Source organism: Lithobates pipiens, unplaced genomic scaffold (genome assembly GCF_037356315.1).
Source record: "Lithobates pipiens isolate NorthernLeopardFrog02 unplaced genomic scaffold, aLitPip1_a1.2 Scaffold_37, whole genome shotgun sequence".
Lineage (NCBI taxonomy): Eukaryota > Metazoa > Chordata > Amphibia > Anura > Ranidae > Lithobates > Lithobates pipiens.
The window spans coordinates 4,151,167-4,178,868 of record NW_027507825.1 but is presented as its reverse complement, the minus strand read 5'-3'; the positions used below and the strand labels follow the sequence as shown (position 1 = coordinate 4,178,868).

At 46.0% G+C, this 27,702-nt stretch overlaps 1 protein-coding gene across 1 annotated transcript in view; it reads right to left on the bottom strand.

Annotated features, from left to right (window-relative positions):
- PPP4R4 (protein phosphatase 4 regulatory subunit 4) overlaps positions 1 to 27,702 on the bottom strand; it is a 153,394-nt gene that overhangs the window by 44,684 nt on the left and 81,008 nt on the right. Inside the window, 6 exon segments of the mRNA XM_077466815.1 lie at positions 2,513 to 2,574; positions 2,576 to 2,621; positions 6,849 to 6,976; positions 18,769 to 18,842; positions 23,079 to 23,226; positions 27,606 to 27,702. The exon segment at positions 27,606 to 27,702 is cut by the window's right edge and continues 6 nt beyond it. Of these exon segments, the coding sequence (XP_077322941.1) occupies positions 2,513 to 2,574; positions 2,576 to 2,621; positions 6,849 to 6,976; positions 18,769 to 18,842; positions 23,079 to 23,226; positions 27,606 to 27,702 (555 nt within the window).

The following is a 27,702-nucleotide window of genomic DNA, read 5'->3' as shown; positions in this document are numbered from 1 at the left end:
CGACTTCACCCCGTACCTGGCGCTTGTGGGGCTCCAGGAAAACGCGAGAACGCCCCCGCTGAGGGCACCCGCCTATACTATTGTGTATTACGTCTTCTGAAGTGTCTGGCGGAGGCGTACTTGTGGGTTGAAAGAGTGCAGCGTGTCGGGGGAAGGGAGGGATGGACGGGGGGGGGGGGGGGGGGAGGGGGAACGAGGGGCTGAGTGAGGCCGCGGTCACCCCTGACAAAGACGAATCCCACACACAGCGAGGCGCTAATGATGAGTTACATTGTATCTACAGACAAAAAAAAACTTTTCTATTAGCTTTGGATGCAGAAAGGAAGAATTAGAACCCCTGGCAGGTTTTGGGGCCCTTTCACATCGTCGCATTTCATGTGCGTTACTTCGAAGGATCACAAGCGTGATGACTAATCTACGGAGCTCATAAGAGCCCGTCCACACCATCGCCGCATCAGCCGCCATTCACACTTACAGTTTTAAAACAACCGCAAAATCGCACCACGCATTATGTGCATTTTCCGCGTTTGTGCGCCACACAAAAATGGGGCGGGCCATTCATTCTTTCAAGCGTTTGGGGGTTCCATTAACAAGAAACGTGCAGTTTTTTTTATGCACTTCAGTGACATCAGTGCAAATGCCAGCCTATCCAATCACTAGAGAGTGGTGACATCACTGAGAATGCAGCCTATCCAATCACTAGAGAGTGATGACATCACTGACAATGCAGTCTATCCAATGACTAGAGGGCGGTGACATCACAGAGAATTCAGCCTATCCAATCACTAGAGAGCAATGACATCACAGAGGATGCAGCCTATCCATTCACTATAGAGCGGTGACATCACTGAGAATGTAGCTATCCAATCACTAGAGAGCGGTGACATCACTGAGAATGCAGCCTATCCATTCACTATAGAGCGGTGACATCACTGAGAATGTAGTCTATCCAATCACTAGAGAGCGGTGACCTCACTGACAATGCAGTCTATCCAATGACTAGAGGGCGGTGACATCACAGAGAATTCAGCCTATCCAATGACTAGAGGGCGGTGACATCACAGAGAATTCAGCCTATCCAATCACTAGAGAGCGATGACATCACTGAGAATGCAGCCTATCCAATCACTAGAGAGCGGTGACATCACTGACAATGCAGTCTATCCAATCACTAGAGGGCGGTGACATCACAGAGAATTCAGCCTATCCAATGACTAAAGGGCGGTGACATCACAGAGAATTCAGCCTATCCAATCACTAGAGAGCGGTGACATCACTGAGAATGCAGCCTATCCAATCACTATCTAGAGAGGACATTTCTGCCCATTCTTCTTCTTTGTAGAATATCTCAAGCTCTGTCAGATTGGATGGAGAGCGTCTGTGATCAGCAATTTTCAAGTCTTGCCACAGATTCTCAATGGGATTTAGGTCTGGACTGTGACTGGGCCATTCTAACACATGAATATGCTTTGATCTAAACCATTCCATGTAGCTCTGGCTGTAGTCTCAAGTCTTTTGCCGACTCTAACAGGGGTTTCTTCTAAGATTGTCCTGTATTTGTCTCCATCCATCTTCTCATCAACTCTGACCAGCTTCCCTGTCCCTGAAGAAAACCATCCCACCACATGAGCTGCCACCACCATGTCTCACGGTGGGGATGTGTGTTCGGGGGATGGGCAGTGTTTAGTTTTCCCCACACATAGCGTTTTTGCTTTTAGGCCATAAAGTTGAATTTCGGTCTCCTCTGGACCAGATCACCTTCTTCCACATGTTTGCTGCCCCCTCCCCCACATGGCTTCTCACAAACTACAAACAGGACTTCTTATGACTTTCTTTCTCCAATGTCTTTCTTCTTGTCACTCTTCCATAAAGGGCAGATTTGTGGAGAGACGACTAATAGTTGTCCTGTGGACAGATTCTCCCCCTGAGCTGTGGATCTCTGCAGCTCCTCCAGAGTTACCATGGACCTCTTGGCTCTTCTCTGATGAATGCTCTCTGCCCGGCCCGTCAGTTTAGGTGGACGGCCATGTCTTGGTAGGTTTGCAGTTGTGCCCATACCTCTTTCCATTTTCCGATGATGGATTGAACAGAGCTCGTGAGATGTTCAAAGCTTGGGAGATCTTATTATAACCCAACCCTGCTTTATACTTCTCCACAACTTTATGCCTGACCTGTCTGTGTGTTCCTTGGCCTTCATGATGCTGTTTGTTCACTAAGGTTCTCTAACAAACCTCTGAGGGCTTCACAGAACAGCTGTATTTATACTGAGATTATATGACACACAGGTGGACTCTATTTACTAATTAGGTGACTTCTGAAGGCAATTGGTTTCACTAGATCTTAGTTAGGGGTATCAGAGTAAAGGGGCTGAATACAAATGCCCCTCCCCCACACACTTTTCACATATTTATTTGTATCGTTTATATTTCATAAATAGTATTTAATATGTTGAATAATATCTCTTCCAATAGACACTTCCCATACTTTCTACATAGGAATACGTTTGGCTTACCCTATGCCTTGGGCGATGTATTCAAGTTGGCGGCACATACAAGAACGGACATCGTATTCCACCGTCTTGGCACAGAGACTCCACTAGGGGGAGTATATCTCGTTTTACTCTGCAATACACAAGTTACATTTTAATTAGCTACAATTTGTTTTTATTATATATATATTTACAAACGTCAAAGTTTTTGAGAGAGCTGATTATATGGAAATAATTCTGCAATTTGTTTCAAAAGTTTTGCCCTTAATATAAAACATTCTAAACTTCTAGGCTGGTTTACACTTTGCTTCGACTTTAACACACAACGAAGCTCCTATCGCTTCAGCATGCTTTTTTGATGCTTTGGTGATGCTTTTTGAAGCTTTTTTGAAGCTTGGCAAATGCTGTGTGTTGTGATCATTTTCTATTTGTTTTAAAGGGGCCCCAGTAAAACCCCAGCTCAGTAGTATTCCCACCCAACAGATCAGCAGCTCATTAGTACCCCTGTTGAGCAGATCCCCAGCTTATTGATACCCCTCGTTCAACAGATCCCCTGCCTCAGTACAAGGCCCCAGCTCAGTAGTAACCTCCAGCTCTGCTGATCCCCTGCTCAGTAGTAACCCCCAGCCTCTGCTGATCCCCTGCTCAGGTGTAACCTCCAGCTCTGCTGATCCCCTGCTCAGTACAAGCCCCCAGCTCTGCTGATCCCCTGCTCAGTAATAACCTCCAGCTCTACTGATCCCCTGCTCAGTAATAACCTCCAGCTCTGCTGATCCCCTGCTCAGTTGTAACCCCCAGCTCTGCTGATCCCCTGCTCATTAGTAACCTCCAGCTCTGGCTGATCCCCTGCTCAGTAGTAACCTCCAGCTCTGCTGATCCCCTGCTCAGGTATAACCTCCAGCTCTGCTGATCCCCCTGCTCAGTAGTAACCTCCAGCTCTGCTGATCCCCTGCTCAGTAGTAACCTCCAGCTCTGCTGATCCCCTGCTCAGGTGTAACCTCCAGCTCTGCCTGATCCCCTGCTCAGGTGTAACCTCCAGCTCTGCTGATCCCCTGCTCAGTACAAGCCCCAGCTCTGCTGATCCCCTGCTCAGTAATAACCTCCAGCCTCTGCTGATCCCCTGCTCAGTTGTAACCCCCAGCTCTGCTGATCCCCTGCTCAGTTGTAACCCCCAGCTCTGCTGATCCCCTGCTCAGTTGTAACCCCAGCTCTGCTGATCCCCTGCTCAGTAGTAACCTCCAGCTCTGGCTGATCCCCTGCTCAGTAGTACCTCCAGCTCTGCTGATCCCCTGCTCATTAGTAACCTCCAGCTCTGCTGATCCCCTGCTCAATAGTAACCTCCAGCTCTGCTGATCCCAGTGGCGGCTGGTGCTCCTTTTTCTGGGAGGGTGGCAAACAACCCCCCCCCCCCCCGCCGCAGCTTCGCACTTACCTATCCAGGTCTTTGATGGCTTCAGCGTTTCCCCCCCGGCTTCCCCAGCTTCTCTTCCCGGCCAATTCGGTCTTAAGACCCGCTTCCTATCCCGATTGGCTGGGTGGAGAATCAGGAAAACAATAGCAAATGTTGATTCGCTAACGTCACAGGTGGGTGGGCTCGGGCGCAGAGCCCAACCTTTTTTGAGGCCAATTAGAGCCTCAGGCTCTAATCACGTGCTTCAAAATAAAAAAGCTTGTAGAAATCTATGCGCCCCGCATGGGGATTACAGGCCGGAGCATGGGGATTAGCAGGCTCTGCTGATCGCCTGCTCAGCAGTAACCCCCAGCTCTGCAGATCCCACGCTTCACAGTATCTCCCAGCTCTGCTGATCCCCTGCTCAGCAGTAACCCCAAGCTCTGCTGATCCCCTGCTCCATAGTATCTCCCAGCTCTGCTGATCCCCTGCTCAGTAGTAACCCCAGCTCTTCTGACCCCCCACTCAGTAGTAAGCCCAGCTCTGCTGAACCCCCGCTCAGTGATAACCCCCAGCTCTGTTGATCTTCCACTCAGTAGCAGCCTCCGGCTCTGCTGATCCTCCGCTCAGTAGTAACCTCCAGCTCTGCTGATCCCCCCACTTAATAGTTTCAACCAGCTCTGCAGATCAACTGGTTTGCCTGATCCTCCTCTCTTCTTTGGTCCCTGCTCCCCTCCCGCTATAGTACCATGCTGCACACCCAATGTGACACCTACTAGTTTTTCCTGCTCCAGTCCCCAGCTCTCCTGATCCTCTGCCACTCAGTCCTCTTCTCTCTGGTCCCTGCTCATCTTACACTATATCGTTCCCATGTTACACACGTGTGCCGTCTGCTAGTTGCTCTGCCCCAGTCCAGACCCCGCTCACCTTCCTGCTGCTCCACGCTGCACACCAGATTTGACGTCTGCACCAGACACTCCCAGATTATATACACCTGAACCAGTGTTTTATCGATAAATGCCCTCCATCTAAAAATGCCTCCGAGGGGTCTACGCATGCGCAGTACGCAAACGTCACTCCAACTGATATGTTGCTGACGTCTACACGGCGCATGCGCAGCTCGGAGGCAGTATCTGATAAGCCGCCAGAGAGAGAATGAAATTTTCATATTCTGCCTCGCTGTTGCCGGGCGGGTTTTGGCTGTATTGAACGGCATGTTTTCTGTCTGTTGCACTGCGGTGGTGTTGAAAGGCGGGTTTTGTCTGTGACTAAGGGGGGTTAAAACACACACAAAACTCGCCCAGCAATAGCGAGGCAGAATCTGACAATTACATTCTCCCTCGGCACTTAGTCGATCATTGGATACTGTCTCCAACGTTCTGCGCATGCGCCGTGTTGACGTCACGCCAGATGATCAACATATCAGCTGGAAGTGACGATGCGTACTGCGCGTGCACAGACCCAGAAGAGGCGTTTTCTACACAGGGCCTTTCTCGATAGAACACCGGAAGTGACTGCTGATGACGTCTTTCTGTGTTGCTTGTTACCAGTGCATCCTGGGATATCTCAAACCTGCGATACCTCCAAAACAAAGCAAAGTTACAGCTGAATAAAAGCCCCTCAGAAGCTGCAGGCGCTGTCAGCGAGCGTTGGCATAGACTTCTATGGAGGCTTTGAAGCACCAAGAAAGTGACATGTGGGATCATTATTGAAGCGAAGCAAATACAACATGTGACCAGGACTGTAAGGTCGCCATTTTATTTAGCAACAGGAGCTTTGATTGGCTTTCAGAGTACTTTAAAAAAAAGTGCGTCCAATGCCACATTTTGAAGTGAGTGTAAACCAGTCCTTTGTTAGGTAAATCAGCGTGTCTGTTTGGCGCCCACACACAGTGGATTTACATCCTTTGTGGCTACTGAGGAATGTCATTAAAGCGGGAGTCCGCCGGGACTCCGCGTTTTTTTTTTTTTTTTTTTAAGTCAGCAGCTACAAATACTGCAGCTGCTGACTTTTAAAATAGTGACACTTACCTGTCCAGCGCGCCCGCGATGTCGGCACCCGAAGCCGATCTCTAGATCGACACTCGAGTGCTGCCGCCGCCATCTTGGGTATGGGAATCAGGAAATGGAGCCTTTCGGCTTCATTTCCCGGTTCCCTACTGCGCATGCGCGAGCCGTGCTGCGCAATAAGAATGGTCCCCGCTGCCTCTGGGATCTGTGTGTTTCCCAGCAGGCAGCGGGGCACTTGCGGAAGGGGGCGGGCACTTGCGGAAAGGGGCGTAATGTATGCCCCTTTCCGCAGAGAGCTATCCCGGAAGTGGGTGCAGAATACCTGTACTGTACAGGTACCTGCACCCCCCCTCCCCCCTGAAAGGTGCCAATTGTGGCGCCGGAGGGGGGGAGGAATCCGATGAGCGGAAGGTCCATTTTAGGGTGGACCTCCGCTTTAAAAGGAAATGTTTGTGGCCGGAGTTCAGCTTTAAGAATGGAGCTCCGCAAGTACAGCATTGCCCCATACACACGGGTCGGACATTCCGGCCACAAAATCCGTCAGATTTTTTCAGGCGGATTTTGGCCCGAAACTTGTGTTGCATACACACGGTCGCACAAAGTTGTCGAAAAATCCGATCGTTCTGAACGAGGTGACGCCAAATACGTACGTCAGGACTATAAATGGGCCAGTAGCCAATAGCTTTCGTCTCTTCGTTTATTCTGAGCATGCGCGGCACTTTGTCCGTCGGAATTGTCTACACACAAAACGATCAGATTTTGTTGTCGGAAAATTTTAGATCCTGCTCTCAAACTTTTATTTGCGTCTGAAAATCCGACGGAAAAAGTCAGATGGAGCCCACACACGGTCTGATTTTCCGACAACACAGTCCGATCGCACATTTTCCGTCTGAAAGTCCGAGCGTGTGTATGGGGCATATATAGCGTTCATACGTTCCAGGAATGTCGCCGCGGTACTTACACGTGGGATTCAAACTTGTTGGCTATTTTCCCGAGAATCTTACAGCTAGTGAGGCGGGACTGTAACGTCTGAGATAGCTGTGCTTTGGATACAAGCGGGTTTAAATCTGAAAAATAAGAGAGTGAAGTCTGGTTAGTATGACTTATATAAAGTCTGAACATTCAGAAACACTAGATAGTCCCAAAGTATGACCGATAGTCCCAAAGTATGACCGATACTCCCAAAGTATGACCGATACTCCCAAAATATGACCGATACTCCCAAAGTATGACCGATAGTCCCAAAGTATGATCGATACTCTCAAAGTATGACCGATACTCCCAAAGTATGACCGATACTCCCAAAGTATGACCGATACTCCCAAAATATGACCGATACTCCCAAAGTATGACCGATAGTCCCAAAGTATGACCGATACTTCCAAAGTATGATCGATACTCTCAAAGTATGACCGATACTCCCAAAGTATGACCGATACTCCCAAAGTATGACCGATACTCCCAAAATATGACCGATACTCTCAAAGTATGACCGATACTCTCAAAGTATGACCGATACTCCCAAAGTATGACCGATACTCCCAAAGTATGATCGATACTCCCAAAGTATGACCGATACTCTCAAAGTATGACCGATACTCCCAAAATATGACCGATACTCCCAAAGTATAACCGGTACTCCCAAAGTATGACCGATACTCTCAAAGTATGACCGATACTCCCAAAGTATGACCGATAGTCCCAAAGTATGACCGATACTCCCAAAGTATGACCGATACTCCCAAAGTATGACCGATACTCTCAAAGTATGACCGATACTCTCAAAGTATGACCGATACTCCCAAAGTATGACCGATACTCCCAAAGTATGACCGATACTCCCTAAGTATGACCGATACTCCCAAAGTATGACCGATACTCCCAAAGTATGACCGATACTCCCAAAGTATGACCGATACTCCCAAAGTATGATTGATACTCCCAAAGTATGACCAATACTCTCAAAGTATGACCGATACTCCCAAAGTATGACCGATACTCCCAAAGTATGACCAATACTCTCAAAGTATGACCGATACTCCCTAAGTATGACCGATACTCCCTAAGTATGACCGATACTCCCAAAGTATGACCGATACTCCCAAAGTATGATCGATACTCCCAAAGTATGACCAATACTCTCAAAGTATGACCGATACTCCCAAAGTATGACCAATACTCCCAAAGTATGACCGATACTCTCAAAGTATGACCGATACTCTCAAAGTATGACCGATACTCCCAAAGTATGACCGATACTCCCAAAATACGACCGATACTCCCAAAGTATGACCGATACTCCCAAAGTATGACCGATACTCCCAAAGTATGACCGATACTCCCAAAGTATGACCGATACTCCCAAAATATGACCGATACTCCCAAAGTATGACCGATAGTCCCAAAGTATGACCGATACTTCCAAAGTATGATCGATACTCTCAAAGTATGACCGATACTCCCAAAGTATGACCGATACCGATACTCTCAAAGTATGACCGATACTCCCAAAATATGACCGATACTCCCAAAGTATGACCAATACTCCCAAAGTATGACCGATACTCCCAAAGTATGACCGATACTCCCAAAGTATGACCGATACTCCCAAAGTATGACCGATACTCCCAAAGTATGACCGATACTCCCAAAGTATGATTGATACTCCCAAAGTATGACCAATACTCTCAAAGTATGACCGATACTCCCAAAGTATGACCGATACTCCCAAAGTATGACCAATACTCTCAAAGTATGACCGATACTCCCTAAGTATGACCGATACTCCCTAAGTATGACCGATACTCCCAAAGTATGACCGATACTCCCCAAAGTATGATCGGATACTCCCAAAGTATGACCAATACTCTCAAAGTATGACCGATACTCCCAAAGTATGACCAATACTCCCAAAGTATGACCGATACTCTCAAAGTATGACCGATACTCTCAAAGTATGACCGATACTCCCAAAGTATGACCGATACTCCCAAAATACGACCGATACTCCCCAAAGTATGACCGATACTCCCAAAGTATGACCGATACTCCCAAAGTATGACCGATACTCCAAAGTATGACCGATAACCCCAAAATATGACGATACTCCCAAAGTATGACCGATACTCCCAAAGTATGACCGATACTCCCAAAGTATGACCGATACTTCCAAAGTATGATCGATACTCCCAAAGTATGACCGATACTCCCAAAGTATGACCGATACTCCAAGTATGACCGATAGTCCCAAAGTATGACCGATACTTCCAAGTATGATCGATACTCTCAAAGTATGACCGATACTCCCAAAGTATGACCTGATACTCCCAAATATGACCGATACTCTCAAAGTATGACCGATACTCCCAAAATATGACCGATACTCCCAAAGTATGACCAATACTCCCAAAGTATGACCGATACTCCCCAAAATATGACGATACTCCCAAAGTATGACCGATACTCCCAAAGTATGACCGATACTCCCAAAATATGACCGATACTCCCAAAGTATGACCGGATACTCCCTAAAAATGGACCGATACTCCCAACGATACTCCCAAAATATGAACCACTCCCAAAATATGACCGATATGACCGATACTCCCAAAATATGACCGATACTCCCAAAATATGACCGATACTCCCAAAGTATGACCGATACTCCCAAAGTATGACCGATACTCCCAAAATATGACCGATACTCCCAAAGTATGACCGATAGTCCCAAAGTATGACCGATACTTCCAAAGTATGATCGATACTCTCAAAGTATGACCGATACTCCCAAAGTATGACCGATACTTATGACCGATACTCCCAAAGTATGACCGATACTCCCAAAATATGACCGATACTCCCAAAATATGACCGATACTCCCAAAGTATGACCGATACTCCCAAAATATGACCGATACTCCCAACGATACTCCCAAAATATGACCGATACTCCCAAAATATGACCGATATGACCGATACTCCCAAAATATGACCGATACTCCCAAAATATGACCGATACTCCCAAAGTATGACCGATACTCCCAAAGTATGACCGATACTCCCAAAGTATGACCGATACTCCCAAAGTATGACCGATACTCCCAAAGTATGACCAATACTCCCAAAGTATGACCGAAACTCCCAAAATATGACCGATACTCTCAAAGTATGACCGATACTCCCAAAGTATGACCGATACTCTCAAAGTATGACCGATACTCCCATGTGGGTGAATAGCCAGGCCAGGTGATCTCAACTCACCACTGGACATTCTTTCTCAGCTTCTCCCAAAGAAAGCGAGAGAGGAAAATACACGGCCCATGTGACCAGAGGCTGGGGCCACTATCAATATGTCTGATTAGGGCTGAAACAACTAATCGATTAATCGACAACTAATCGATTATGAAATTAATCGATTACTATTTTCATAATCGATTAATCGGCCAGTAACAAAATGGGGTTAAAGTTAATGAGTCTGATGATATTTACCAGATTGACCCTTTAATAGTATATCTCTCCTCTAATAGTATATACACTGTATCTCCTCTAATAGTATATACACTATATCATTCCTCAAATAGTATATGCAGTATATATCCCCTCTAATAGTATATGCAGTATATCTCTCCTCTAATAGTATATACAGTATATATCCCCTCTAATAGTATATACAGTATATCTCTCCTCTAATAGTATATACAGTATATATCCCCTCTAATAGTATATGCAGTATATCTCTCCTCTAATAGTATATATCCCCTCTAATAGTATATGCAGTATATCTCTCCTCTAATAGTATATACAGTATATATCCCCTCTAATAGTATATGCAGTATATCTCTCCTCTAATAGTATATATCCCCTCTAATAGTATATGCAGTATATATCCCCTCTAATGGTATATACCAGGGGTACTGAATTAAAATTCACGGGGGTCCGGTCAGTAAAATTTTCTTCCCGCGGAGGTCCGAATGTCATATTGGTCATGACTCCGATCCTTCACATTACAACCTTCCTGTGCACATCACAATTGTTTTCTATTGCCCTTGTAGATACCGGGGTTTTTCTAGGGCAGAAAAACAGATCTCTGCACAAGTGTGGACAAGCCCTTACATCAGTGCCCTCAGTCCCCCCTTCACAGCACATTTCTCACTTTTACATCACAGTCCCACCATCAGAAACCCCGCAACCCATTACAGACTCATCACAATGTGTCCTTTTAAAGACCCCCATCACAGACCCCCCCCCCCACAAACACAGATCCCCCCCATTACAGATCCTCTTCACCACAGACCCCCCCCCACTCAGCACAGATCCTCACTCCATCACATATCCCCCCCATCACAGACCCCACTCCATAACAGATCCCCCCCTAATACAGACCCCACTCCATCACAAATATCCCCCCGATACAGATCCCCCCTCCATCACAGACCCCCCCCCCCCCCCGATACAGATCCCCCTCCATCACAGATCCCCCATTAACGGCCCCACTCCATCACAGGCCCCCCCGTTACAGACCCCATTCCATCACAAATATCCCCCCCGATACAGATCCCCCCTCCATCACAGACCCCCCCCCCCCCCCCCGATACAGATCCCCCTCCATCACAGATCCCCCATTAACGGCCCCACTCCATCACAGGCCCCCCGTTACAGACCCCATTCCATCACAGATCCCCCTGCATCACAGACCTCACTCCATCACAGACCCCTCTAATACAGACCCCATTCCATCACAGATCCCCCCCCCAATGCAGACCCCACTCCATCACAGACCCCCGTAATACAGACCCCCCATTACAGATCCCACTCCATCACAGTCCTCCCTCAACATTACAGCGTCAGACTGTCCCTTTCATCATCGCAGCATTCCCGCAGCATTCCCCCTTCCTCCCCCTCCCCACACTGCCCTACCTTATTCACACAAGCCGGGAAGCACGCATGGCAGGTCCGGACAAAGGGCGGGACTTTTCAAGTTAAAAGGGTGTGATTGGTTGCTGGACCGCCCCACTGCCTAGCAACCAATCACCCACTTCGTAACTTGATAAGTCCCGCCCTTTGTCCGGACCTGCAGCGCTTCCAGGCTTGTGTGAATAAGGAAGGGGAGTGATGCAATGATGCCAAGCCTCACCAAGGATTTTAGCGGCAGCGGCGGGCTGGCAATCCGGCAGTGGATAAAAAACACAGAGGCAACTATTTGCGAGTCTGCGGGCCGGATATGGCTGCTACTCGGTCCGGATTCGGCCCGCGGTCCGCCATTTAGTGATGCCTGGTATATACAGTATATCTCTCCTCTAATAATATATGCAGTATATCTCCCCTCTAATAGTATATACATTGTATCTCTCCTCTAATAGTATATACAGTATATCTCTTGTAATAGTACCGGTATATAAAGTATATCGCCTCTAATAGTCTATACAGTATATATGACCTCTAATAAATACAGTATATCTCTTCTGTCTGTTATTCTCAGAGTGGATTCGATATTTTGCTCCCTAACCATATAGTTGGTTATTTATATTTGCATAGAGATATTTAAGAATAAAATTGCCTTTTTTTAAAACTTTACATATTAACTAAATTATACACCACACTATTTTTAAGGTTATTAACCGATTAATCGAAACAATAATCGGCCAACTAATCGATTATGAAAATAATCGTTAGTTGCAGCCCTATGTCTGATAATAATTCAAAATAAAGACACAATACCAAACCCTGATTAGGGAAGAGGGTGAGAAGCCACTCCCTAAAAAAATTCAAACTATAAGCCCCTTGTACACACGGGTCGGACATTCTGACAACCAAATCCGTTGGATATTGTCTGACGGATTTCGTCCGAAACTGTTGTATACACACGGTCGGACAAAGTTGTCGGAAAATCCGATCGTTCAGAACGTGATGACGTTATTTCGTTAGGACGGGACTACGTTCAGGCTAGTAGCCAATAGCTTTGGTCTTGTTATTTGATCTGAGCATGCGTGGCACTTTGTCCGATTTGTGTGTAGAGAATTCCGATCGGACAAAGTCCGATCGGATCATGCTGTCGGAAAATTTTATAGCCCAGCTGGAAAACTTGGTCCGTCGGAGTAACAGTCCTATAGAGCCCACACACGGTCGGATTATCCGACAACACGCTCCTATCGGAGATTGTCCATCGGAATATCCGACCGTGTGTACAAGGGCTTAAAGGAGAAGTGCGGGAAGCGAAAAAAAAAAAAAAAACACACTCTACTATACATGTTTACTCAGCTACACTATATTACCAAAAGTATTGGGACACCTGCCTTTACGCGCACACACACACACACATGAACTTTAATGGATTCCCAGTGTTAGCCCATAAGGTTAGATATTGAGTTGCCCCAGCCTTTGCAGTAATAACAGCTTCAACTCTTCTGGGAAGGCCATCCACAAGGTTTAGGAGATGTGTCTATGGGAATGTTTGACCATTCTTCCAGAAGCTCATCTGTGAGGTCAGGCACTGATGTTGGACGAAAAGGCCTGGCTCGCAGTCTCCGCTCTAATTCATCCCAAAGGTGTTCTCAGGATACATCCAGAACATCCAGAGACTGAAGTAGCTCGGTGATGTCAGCTGATCCGCTGATTCTGGGTCACAAAAGCGCAAATGTGCTCTCTTTAAGGTTGAACTGGATGGACTTGTGTAATTTTTCAACCTATGTAACTATGTAAAAGTAACGAGTTTCTAAAAGCTGAAGGCATCCTCTTCATTAAGGTACATTGAGCGTAGTCACCCCAGCTCCACTTTATACTTACCTGAGCCCGATCTCGATCCAGTGATGTGCCTGAGAGCAGCAGCTCTATTGGCTCTCTCCCACCTCATAGGCTCAGAGACAGCAATGGGAGCCATTGCCCCCCCCCCCCCCCGCTGCTGTCAATCACAGCCAGTGAGGAGGAAGCAGAAGGAGAGGCCAACCCACGCTCTGTGTGTAAATGCTCCACACAAGTGCCTCCATAGCAAGCTAACAGAAGAAACAGCAAGTTTAGGAGATATTTACAGTAACTACAGATAGGATTTCATAACAGCCTACCTGTAGGACAACAATAAAACATTTACTGCCACTTTAAGGAGTTGTCACGAAAACAAAGCTAAAGAAACCCGTAAGCATGGCAGTGAAAAATAAAAGACTTATTGGCAAGCTAAAAAAAAAAATTATTTAATAATATATCCATCATGAAAAAAGAATAAACAAATTAATTCAACAATATTTGTAATAAAAACAATCATTGTGCTAAAAAATGATATCTGGAACTATCAGCAACACGAAAATCTCAATCCTTCCCCACCCAAAACAAATACAAAACAAATACAAATACAAATACAAATACAACAATGTATCCTTTTACTCCTGAGCACAATAAATAAATAAAAGAAAGAAATATGTACAAAACTGGAAAACCCCAATCAAGTCATTAACATGCTCAGCTTTCGTTAAGTGAATATCTGGTGATCCTGCCATGAAGGCCATCGTTTAGCCATTTCCTGTTATGGTGTGACAACTGTCTACCGGCTGTGCAGATTGGTTGTCACCCCGTCACGTGCCTCCCTTGGTGGAAACTAAAAGGGGCTGACCCACAACACACAGGTGAGATCCACCAATGTAACTATTGGGAAGAGGGAACAGAACAATGATGTGCAGCCCGATAGCACCATTATCCCGCTGATACCAAGGATTTGGGAGCTATTCCCTTCTGGGGGCCACTATTCCACTGACATCAAGGATTTCGGGAGCTATTCTCTCATGGGGGCCACTATTCAACTGACATCAAGGATTTCGGGAGCTATTCTCTCTTGGGGGCCACTATCCCACTGACATCAAGGATTTCGGGAGCTATTCTCTCTTGGGGGCCACTATTCCACTGACATCAAGGATTTTGGGAGCTATTTTCTCTTGGGGACCACTATCCCACTGACATCAAGGATTTTCGGGAGCTATTCTCTCCTGGGGGCCACTATTCCACTGACATCAAGGATTTTGGGAGCTATTCTCTCCTGGGGGCCACTATTCCACTGACATCAAAGATTTCGGGAGCTATTCTCTCCTCTGGGCCACTATCCCACTGACATCAAGGATTTCGGGAGCTATTCTCTCTTGGGGGCCACTATTCCACTGACATCAAGGATTTCAGAAGCTATTCTCTCTTGGGGGCCACTATTCCACTGACATCAAGGATTTTGGGAGCTATTCTCTCTTGGGGGCCACTATTCCACTGACATCAAGGATTTTGGGAGCTACTCTATGCTATTCACTCTTGGGGGCCACTATCCCACTGACATCAAGGATTTCGGAAGCTATTCTCTCCTGGGGGCCACTATCCCACTGACATCAAGGATTTCGGGAGCTATTCTCTCCTGGGGGCCACTAATTGCACTGACATCAAGGATTTTGGGAGCTATTCTCTCTTGGGGGCCACTATTCCACTGACATCAAGGATTTCAGGAGCTATTCTCTCCTGGGGCATTGTTCTACTGACACCAATGATCTGGGAAGGTATTTTATCTTAGGGGCCAATATCCCACTGACACCACGAGAGCTATTCTTTCCTAGGGGCCACTATGCCACTGACACCAATGATTGTGGGGCAAATTTGCCCCTTATGGCCACTATCCCACTGACACCAAAGATTTTGGAAACGATTATCTCCTGGGGGTCACTATCCCACTGACACTAATGATTTGGGGGGCTCTTCTTTTTTGTGGACCACTATCTCACTGATTTTGGGGCCCATTTGCTCCTTATGGACACTATCCCACTGACACTAATGGTTTTTGGACCGTTTGCCCCTTATGGCCACTATCTCACTGATACCAATGATTTTGGGGCCCATTTGCCCTTTATGGCCCCTATCCCACTGACACCAATGATTTTAGGGCCCATTTGCCTCTTATGGCCACTATCCCACTGATACCAATGCTTTTTGGACCATTTGCCCCTTATGACCTCTATCTCACTGACACCAATGATTTTGGGGCCCATTTGCCCCTTTTGCCCACTACCCCAATGATTCTTGGGCCCATTTGCCTCTCATGGCCAGGATCCCACTGACACCAATGATTTGGGGTCCATTTGCCCCTTGTGGCCACTGTCCCACTTACACCAATGATTTTTGGGCCCATTTGCCCCCTATAGCCACTATCCCACTGACACCAATAATTTTGGGGCCCACTTGCCCCCTATGGCCACTATTTCACTGACACCAATAATTTGGGGCCCATTTGCCCCTTATGACCACTATCCCACTGGCACAAATGATTTTGGGGCCCTTTTCTCTTGGGTGGGCATTATCCCACTGGCACTAATAATTTGGGGCCATTCTCTCCTGGTGGGGCCACTACCCCACTGACAACAATGATATGGGGGGGGGGGCAGTCTCCCCTTTAATGACATATTTTGCACTCCCATACTTTTATGGGTATGAACTTTTTTTTCTGTTGGGGCCCAGAAGGTTTGGAAAGACTTTCCGGGGGGCCCCAATCTTTCTAAGGTAGAGAACGTCCGCTCTAACTAAGGGGCCCTTTATGTAGCAGTGGGGGCTGCCTTTTTCATCCACATTGGGAAAGTGACACCAGTGGGGCCTCTTCACACAGAAGGTTGTATTTCAGCCCCCCCCCCCCCCGGCAGAGGCTATTTGAGGATATTCGTCCCGCCGGGTACTTGGCAGTCGCCTGGCTGTCAGCACAAGAAATACCGCGCCTGCATGGAGTCAGTGTTCTATCAGCCATGCAGACCTCTGGATCTGCCAGTTACCATGGAGCAGGGACACCACCGCACTGACATTGGGGCCCTTCTGCCAACTTTACACACATCATTTACTTGGGGGCCCCACTCTGATAATATACATTAGAATATCGCATTAAAGGGGAACTCTCGTTTGATTTGAACAAGTCCTGTATGACATCAAGCAAACAAAGCTGTTCTGACCAATTATAAGCCAGGGATCCGCTTCTATTCTTCTCAGGAGCCTTTGGTCCGCCCACTCCATCCCCGACGATGATCCTAATTAAAAGTCAAACTGTCGCCAAACTTTATATTTTCTTCTGATTGGAGCAGGTGAGTCATAAAAACCTCATGGGTGGTAGACATGTGCAATTCGTTTAATTCCGAATTCGTTTTTTTATTTTTTTTTAACAAATTCGTTAATTCCGAATTTCCAAATTTTTCAATTTCTGAAATTTTCGAATGTCAAAATTTGCAAAAATTATGAATTTCCGAAATTACAAATTTCCGAATTTCGGAATTTTCTGATTTTTGGATTTCAGAATTTTGGAATTTCAGAATTTCGATTTTTTTTTGATTTCCGAATTTCGGAATTTTCGGATTTTTGGATTTCAGAACTTTGGAATTTCAGAATTTCGATTTTTTTTTGATTTCCGAATTTCGGAATTTTCGGATTTTTGCATTTCTGAATTTTGGAATTTCAGAATTTCGATTTTTTTTTTGGATTTCCGAATTTCCGGATTTTTGGATTTCAGAATTGTGGAATTTCAGAATTTCGATTTTTTTTTTTCGGATTTTTGGATTTCTGAATTTTCAAATTTCTGAATTTCAGATTTCCCAATTTCGGGTTTTCGGAAAATCAGAAAAAAAAAGAAAGAAAAGCTGGTTAATTCTAAATAATAACTATTAAATTACAGGTATTGGAATTCCCTTTCAAATATGTCTATTAGTGAACGTAACGAGTTACGAATTTATCCGAAGTTACAAATTATCTGAAATAACAAATGCCACATCTAACCAAATGGAACGTAACGATCTAATAATAATAATAAAACCTTTTTATTATTAATTGTTTATTATTAATTTGTTCCGTTCAATTTCTTTAGATGTGCCATTCGTTATTTCAGATAATTCGTAACTTTGGATAAATTCGTACTCGTTAATTTAATAGTTATTAATTAAACTGATTTTCTTATTTTTTTTCAGATTTTCAAATTTTTGGACTTTACAATCTTTGAATTCCGAAAATCAGAAAATTCGGAGTTCTGAAAATCCGAAAATTCGGAATTCCAAAAATTAAAAAATCCGAAATTCGGTAATTTGTAAATTCGGAAATCCGAAAATTTGAAAATTAGAAATTCGGAAATTCGAAAATTCTGAATTTTGGTAATTCGGAAATCCGAAAATAGGAAATTTGGAAATGTGAAAATTCGCAAATTCATAAATCCGAAATTCGTAAATTCGCAAATTTGTAAATCCCAAAAATTTTAAATTCAGAAATCCGAAAATTCGAAATTCGGAAATCCAAAAAAATCAAAATGTGAAAATTCCCGAAATTTCCAAATTTTCGCATTTCCAAAAAAAGCAAAAAAAGAATGAAATGAAAATGAAAATGAACTAATTTCTAATGTCTACCACCCATGTCTAATGGGTGGTAGAGGTGGCTTCCCGATCACGTGATTGGCCGTTGCAGTGATCACATGATCCAAAGCACGTCCTCCTTGGCTCTGATTTGGAGCTATCAGTGACAGCTTGGTCAGTTTGCTAGGCAAGCACCTGAGAACCTTAGAGCGGCATGAATGCCCCCTCCCCCCTGGACATGACAGCACCCTCCCTCACCACTCCTCCTGGGAGGAGTTATGCAAATATCAAAACGCCTTTAGATAGGTGTCAGTCTGAAGGAGTGGGCGTTTCTAGGCTGGCTAAATTTGCATGCAGACCACCCCCAAGGTAACTTCCACATGTGATGCTGAGCCACCGTGAATAAAAGAAATGAAAGGGGCGGGGCCAGGGACAGTCAGGCTGGGGAGGAAAGAGCTAAATGATGCTTGGCGTCCTCAGGCCAGGAAATGGGTACGGGCTCTCTATTAGTAACATTTGTCCCTGTGTGTTTGGGGCAGAGATGGTTTTTATTACCTCGTGTCTGATGGTCTCCTTTGGCAAGACGTCTATAACGGCGAGGAGCGTGTCCAGCCACGCGTTGCTCACACCTGTCACAGAAACATCCAATTAGAGAGAATTGTTGCAGCACGTTGTATACCAGCTGTACATTCCGATATCTGACATGTCAGTAAAGAGCACCTGTCAGAGGACAGGGGTACATTATGCTCCTAGATGGGTTAGGTTACCTGCGTTTGACACGCACATCAGGTGCAGGTCAGGAGATTTCCGTTCCCCTCCACAGTGCGGTTCTGTGGCTGCGTTTACCTTACTGTAGACCCAGTGATTTTTTAATTGCCCTTTTGTTGCCGTTGCCTGTGTATTCTCACCATTATCCAATTCTTACCTATGTAAAATGGTAATTGCCCGTGTATTGCCACCGTTGCCAACCTATTGCCACCATTGTCCTTTAGTTGAAAAAATGTCTATTGATTGTAAATTTCTATTATCACAGTTGCCCATTTGCTGCCTGTGAATTCCAATTATCTAATTCTTACCAATGTAGTGCTGTGATTGCCCATGCATGTCCATAGCTGCCTATTTGTTGCCCACGTATTGCCACCATTGCCCTTTTGTTGAAAAAAAAAATCTCTTGACTGTGTATATGCCTCCCATGTAATGTCACAGTTCCCAATTTGTTGCCTGTGTATTGCGTTAATTGTCTCCAAAAGTATTGTTGTGACTGCCTGTTTATTGCCATTGCTGCCTTTTTGCTGCCCATGTATTGCCACCATTGCCCACTTGTTAAACAGATTTTCCCTTGACTGGGTATTTGCTGCCCATGTGATGTCACAGTTGCACATTTGTTGCCAGTGTATTGACACCATTACCCCATTCTTGCCAATGTATTGTTGTGATTGTCCTTGTATTGTCACAGTTACCCATTTGTTGCCTGTGTATTCCCACCATTATCCAATTCTTACCAATGTAGTGTTGTGACTGCCTGTGTATTGCCATCGTTGCCTATTTGTTGCCCATGTATTGCCATTAACGTCTTGTTAAACAGATTATTGACTGTGTATTTGCTGCCCATGTAATGTCACAGTTGCCAATTACTTGTCAGTGTATTGCCACCATTACCCAATTCTTACCATTGTAGTGCAGTGATTGCCTGTGCATAGCTATCATTGCCTATTTGTTGCCTGTGTATTGCCACCAATGCCTTTTTGTTGAAAAATAATTCTTATGACTGTGTATTTGCTGCCCATGTGATGTCACAGTTGCACATTTGTTGCCAGTATATTGACATCATTACCCAATTCTTGCCAATGTATTGTTGTGATTGTCCTTGTATTGTCACACTTGCCCATTTGTTGCCTGTGTATTCCCACCATTTTCCAATTCTTACCAATGTAATGTTGTGACTGCATGTACATAGCTATCATTGCCTATTTGTTGCCTGTGTATTGCCACCATTGCCCTTTTGTTGAACTGATTTTCTCTTGACTGTATATTTACTGCCCATGTAATGTCACAGTTGCCCATTTGTTGCCAATGCATTTCTGCCATTACCCAATTCTTACCAATGTAGTGCAGTGATTACCTGTGCATGGCTATCATTGTCTATTTGTTGCCCATATTGTCCTTTTGTTGAAAAAAATTCTATTGACTGTGGATTTGCTGCCCATGCAATGCCACAGTTGCCCACTTGTTACAAGTGTATTTCCACCATTACCCAATTCTCCAAAGTATTGTTGTTATTGCCCTTGTATTGTCATTCTTGCCCATTTGTTGCCTGTGTATTCCCACCATTATCCAATTCTTACCAATATAGTGCTGTGATCGCCCATGCATGGCCATCGTTGCCTATTTGTTGCGCCGTGTAGTGTCACCATTGCCCTTTCAATGAACTGATTTTCTCTTGACTGTGTATCAAGAAGTAAACAGAGAATACCCCGTGCAACAAAAGGGCAATGGTGGCATTATGTGAGCAACAAACAGGCAGTTTTAACAATATCAACATACTGCAGATGCCGAGGATCAACTGCAAACACCAAAATCCTTTATAAATATTCTCTCAACGAATGCAAAGGGTTGCCTGATTGGATGAGGTGGGGTAGTGACATCACACTTTCCTTCTCGTCCGATCAGAGAATGCTCTGAATGGTGCCCATACTGAGCAGCCAATTTCCTGTGTTCACGATACAGCAGGGCAGCTGCTCAGAGTGGAACCCAGAAGCTAGAGAAGATCCCTGTAGTAGCGGAGTAGTAGCGGTGTAGTAGTAGCGGTGTCTACTTCAGTGATTTCCATCTTCTAGAGCAATGTTGTTCTCAACCCTGTCCTAAAGTATCCCCAACAGGCCATGTTTGCAGGCTTTCCTTTATCTTGCACACAGGGTCGTCTTTAATATTGATTGGACCCTGGACAAAACTTTTCTTGGGCCCCCCCATGCAGTTTCCCTCCCTACCTGCTCTGAGACATACAATAAATAGCAGCTAGACTCAAAATTAGTTTACTGAATCAGATAAGGCAGCTATTGCGATTGGTTGCCAGAGGCTACAGTGTATCATTACCGCTCACTGACTGGTTGCCAGAGGCTACAGTGTATCATTACCGCTCACTGACTGGTTGCCAAATGGTACAGCACACATTACGGCTCACTGATTAGTTGCTGGAAGTACAGCACATGATTTCTGCTTGTTAATTGGTTGCTAGAGATTACTGTGGATATGACCTCAGGAGGGCATGATATACTGTACATATCAATGCCAGTCGCCGCTATTTACATATGAATTCCAGTAATTTACATATAAACACGGGGTCTGCATGTGAGTCAACTGTACACAACAATAGGGCAGAGCTGGGCAGCATTAGTAGCAGCACTTCACACTGAGATATTGGGACACATCACGGGGACTAAAACCTCAAGGAACGAGGGAATTTAAACCAGGATAGTTGGCAAGTATGAGGCAGCTGCTTTGGGCCCCACAACAATGACAGGGCCCAGGGCAGCTGCCCCTTTTGCCCTGCCTTAAAAACGGCCCTGCTTGCACAGGTTCTTTAAATCAGAGTCAATGGCTTGGTGTTTTGGACAGCTATCTTATCTATAAGAGAAATTCCCAAAACATGGCCTGTTGGGGGTACTTGAGGAAAAGGCTGAGAGCCACTGTTCTAGAGCGGGGATCTCCAAACTACAGACCTCCAGCTGTTGTGGAACTACACGTCCCATGAGGCATTGTCAAAATCTGAAATTCACACACATAACTGGGCATGATGGGAATTGTAGTTTTGAACAAGTGGTGGGCCAAAGCTTGGAGATCCCCGTTCTAGAGGATCTCACAGGTTTGGTATACACATAGTTGGTCCAAGCTGGAACTGTATGGTTGTATGGTTGACCCACATCCCACCTCTTGTAGATGGACAGGAGAGGAATACGTGGGATGTATAATATACAACTAGGTACCCTGTTTCCCCGAAAATAAGACAGTGTCTTATATTAATTTTTGCTCCCAAAGATGTGCTAGGTCTTATTTTCAGGGGATGTCTTATTTTTCCATGAAGATGAATAGGGTACACATTTATTGATTCTGCCCCCTTCTGATCCTCCTGTGCCATTTTGATCCCCCCCCCCCCCCAAATCCACCCTGTGTCATTTTAAGTGAGTCCCCCTCCACCCACCTATGTGCCAGTGGATTATTTAGTCCCCCCCCCCCATCTTCACCAGACATCCCCCACCCTTTACCAGACATCCCCCCCCCCCCCACCTCAGTCACCCCTGTGTGTCTGTGGAGGCCAGATTCCACACAATGTGCCCGACTCCTGCCCAGCGCGACTCACTGTCTAATTGTGAGTCAGCCAGACTCCGTCACTGCAGAGCAAGTAGTAGGCGGCAGAAGGTGACAGCTTGTGCTGGCGGCAGGACGGGCTCTCTGATGATGGGTGACGTCACTCGTCATTCAGAGAGCCAGCCGCAGCTCACTGATTTAAAGAGACCTCGCACCTACCTGCCTGAACAGCTCCGGCTGAGCTGCGGCCAATCAGTGAGCTGCGTGGCAGCGCCCACCGCTATGGTCCAGAAGAGTCAGACGCCTTATGGTAGCTTTAGGGGCCTTTTTATCGGGGGGGTGCCTTATATTTCTGCAAGAGGGAAACCTGGTGGGAGGTCTTACTTTCAGAGGATGTCTTACTTTAGGGGAAACAGGGTAGGTCAATCATTTCCAGCTGGTGAAACTTAAGTGTGAGAAGTTTACTACAATGTAACTTTATTAAATATGTAACAAAGTACATCAAATGATTATTGATACGGGAATATGGAGGCCACATTCGATGGCAGTGCGCCCCTCACCCGTGTCTCTGTGTTCCAGGTTCTGCAGGATAATCTGCAGGAAGGACAGGCTGTATGAGTGGACCGGAACCGACTCCTCTTGTAGTATCGTCAGGAAAGAATAGGCCGCGGTCAGTTGCATCTCCACTCCCGACACATGGAGGACCTCCTGCCGAGAGAGGGGACAGCGCTCCGCCACATGAGTATATAAAAAAACATATTTATATATCAGAACCATCAATACAATGAAACTGCTGTGAATGGAAAACCTTCAAAGATGAACTGGTGATTGTTGGGCCTCACGTGGCCCTTTATTATTTGGTGGCCCCAACAGTTCTCTAGATCAGTGGTCTCCAAAGTGCGGCCCTTTGCTTGTCTTTATCAGGCTCTTAGGGCCCTATACCTCCTACTAACACAGCGATTCCCAACCCCCGTCCTCAGGACCCGCTAACAGGCCAGGTTTACAAGATAACAGAAATACATCACAGGTGATATCATGTGCTGCTCAGTGATTGCCGTATTCTAGTCTCCATCTCCCCCCCCCCCAGGGTAATACATAAAATCTGGCCTGTTAGTAGGACCTGAGGACAGGAGTAGAGAACAGCTGTACTAACATGAGCGATGAAGCACTGTTCCTCCCACTGACACCAACAGTTGGTCACTATTCCTCTCAGCGACACCAATGATGGGACACTGTTCCTTCCACTGACACCAATCATGGGGCACTATTCCTCCCACTGACACTGACGATGGGGCACTATTCCTCCCACCGATACCAACAATGGACACTATTCCTCCCACTGACACCAATGGTGGGGCACTATTCCTCCCACTGATACCAATGATGGGGCACTATTCCCCCCACTGACACCAATGATGGGGCACTATTCCCCCCACTGACACCAATGATGGGGCACTATTCCTCCCACTGATACCAATGATGGGGCACTATTCCTCCCACTGATACCAATGATGGGGCACTATTCCCCTCACTGACACCAATGATGGGACACTATTCCCCCCACTGACACCAATGATGGGGCACTATTCCCCCCACTGATACCAATGATGGGGCACTATTCCCCTCACTGACACCAATGATGGGGCACTATTCCCCCACTAACACCAATGATGGGGCACTATTCCCCCCACTGACACCAATGATGGGGCACTATTCCCCCCACTGATACCAATGATGGGGCACTATTCCCCTCACTGACACCAATGATGGGGCACTATTCCCCCACTAACACCAATGATGGGGCACTATTCCTCCCACTGACACCAATGATGGGGCACTATTCCCCCCACTGACACCAATGATGGGGCACTATTCCTCCCACTGACACCAATGATGGGGCACTATTCCTCCCACTGATACCAATGATGGGGCACTATTCCTCCCACTGACACCAATGATGGGACACCATTCCAGTCACTGACACCAACAATGGGCTTCCAGACATAGGTCGAGGTAGGTGGCAGGCAAGGAAAGTTGGCTTTTAGGCAGAGGTCCAGGCAGGTGGTAGGCAAGGATAGACGGTTTCCAGGTAGAAGTTGAGGCCTGGACCCCTGCCTGGAAACTGACTATCCTTGCCTACCACCTGCCCAGACTCCTGGCATTGGTGAACATGCCACGTAGTTTTGTCCGGACGCATACTATCTCCTTATTGGCTGTTCTGAGGTTGCAACTAGGACTTGTTACTATACTTACCTTGGGTTTAGGTGCTTTGGTCAACCTACCACTAATGCCCCCAATACTACCCTGTGGAATATGTTCCCTCTGACTATCTCTATCTCTGGACCTCCCATCACCTAGTTTAAAAGCCCCTGTTAACTTTATGGCCATCTTCACTCCCAGATGATCTGCACCCTCCTCATTTAGGTGCAGTCCGTCCCTTCTATAGTACTGGTTATCGACTGAGAAGTTGGCCCAGTCCTCCAGGAACCCAACCCCCTCCTTACTACACCAGATCCTCAGCCACTTGTTTACCTCCCTAATCTCCCTCCGCCTTTCTGGTGTGGCTCCATGTACCGGTAGTATTCCTGAGAACCCTACATTGGAGGTCCTTCTCCTCAATGTAGCTCCTAATTCCCTAAAATCGTTCTTTAGGACACTCCATCTGCCTCTGACTTTGTCATTGGTGCCAACGTGCACCGTGACAGTCGGGTCTTCCCCACCCCCTCCCAGTAATCTGTCCACCAGATCCGTGATGTGCCAAACCCGAGCGCCCGGCAGACAACATGCCGTTCGGTGCTTCAGGTCTTGCCCAGGGAAACAATGTGCTTACATTTTACACAGCAGCATTCGCCCCTCGATCAGATAATTAAGGAACACATACATGCCGCAAGATGTACACCGCGTAGCATCTCCACACCCGCCGGGCATCGTACCTACCAATATAATGGGGGTTGGGAATTATGCCCTGTCCAATTAACTAACAACTAGCTTCCTGACACTAATACTCAACAATACACAGGTACTCACAGCACTCGGGTACTCACATACACAGGTATGTACAATCGCAGGTACTCACATAAAAAGGTACTCACAGGTACTCACATACACAGGAGTGTACAATCACAGGTACTCACATGCAAAGGTACTCACAGGTACTCAGATACACAGGAACTCACATACACAGGTATGTACAATCGCAGGTACTCACATGTACTCACATACACAAGTACTCACATATACAGGAACTCACAGGTACTCACATACCCAGTTTCTCACAGGTACTCACATAAAAAGGTACTCACAGATACTCACATACACAGGTATGTACAATCCCAGGTACTCACATGTACTCACATACACAGGTACTCACATGCAAGGGTACTCATATAAAAAGGTACTCACAGGTACTGAGATACACGGGAACTCACAGATACTCACATGCACAGGTACTCACATACACAGGTACTCACAGGTACTCACATACACAGGTACTCACAGGTACTCACATACACAGGTACTCACAGGTACTCACATACACAGGTACTCACAGGTACTCACATACACAGGTACTCACATACACAGGAACTCACAGGTACTCACATACACAGGTACTCACAGGTACTCACATACACAGGTACTCACAGGTACTCACATACACAGGAGTGTACAATCACAGGTACTCACATGCAAAGGTACTCACATACACAGGTACTTACATACACAGGAACTCACAGGTACTCACATACACAGGTACTCACATACACAGGTACTCACAGGTACTCACATACACAGGTACTCACAGGTACTCACATACACAGGAGTGTACAATCACAGGTACTCACATGCAAAGGTACTCACATAAAAAGGTACTCACAGGTACTCAGATACACAGGAACTGACAGGTACTAACATACACAGGAACTCACATACACAGGTACTCACAGGTACTCACATACCCAGTTTCTCACAGGTACTCACATACACAGGAACTCACAGATACTCACATAAAAAGGTACTCACAGATACTCACATACACAGGTATGTACAATCCCAGGTACTCACATGTACTCACATACACAGGTACTCACATGCAAGGGTACTCACATAAAAAAGGTACTCACAGGTACTGAGATACACGGGAACTCACAGATACTCACATGCACAGGTACTCACATACACAGGAGTGTACAATCACAGGTACTCACATGCAAAGGTACTCACATAAACAGGTACTCACAGGTACTCAGATACACAGGACCTCACAGGTACTAACATACACAGGAACTCACATACCCAGTTTCTCACAGGTACTCACATACACAGGAACTCACAGGTACTCACATAAAAAAGGTACTCACAGATACTCACATACACAGGTATGTACAATCCCAGGTACTCACATGCAAGGGTACTCACATAAAAAGGTACTCACAGGTACTGAGATACACGGGAACTCACAGGTGCTCACATACACAGGTACTCACATACACAGGTACTCACAGGTACTCACATACACAGGTACTCACATACACAGGTACTCACAGGTACTCACATACACAGGTACTCACATACACAGGTACTCACAGGTGCTCACATACACAGGTACTCACATACACAGGTACTCACATACACAGGTACTCACATACACAGGTACTCACAGGTATTTGACTACCATCTGCCTCAACCTCTTCCTGGAAATGGACTGTCACTGGCTACCATAGGGGAAGTTGTATAAATGCCCTCCTTAACACATGTGTACACTTCTGCTTCTTGGAATGCCCGTGATATTCTCTTTCCTTCAACCAACTATGTGGATGCCTCAGGTCCCAACCCAACCATGGCCAAAAGGCCCCCGACCAGGGACAGCTGGTAAGGAGGTGAGGGAGAATCTTGCAACGGGGACAGCTGTTCTGGAGATTTTCTGTCACTTCATCATGTGCCTCCAAGACAGGAAGTGAATTTAAATCTCACAATAGGGACACGGACAGCAAAGAACAAAGAAACCTTACAGGGGTTCTATCCCAACCTATCCAAGACTGCTTCAGATAACAGTGACAGGCAAGTGAAGAAAACAAAAAGGAACTTACTCTGACTTTTGGCACGACTCTTCGCAGGGTATCCGAAGGATTCTGACGAATGAGCACCGGCAGGTTGGCCACAACGCTGGTCCCCTGGATGTCCTGG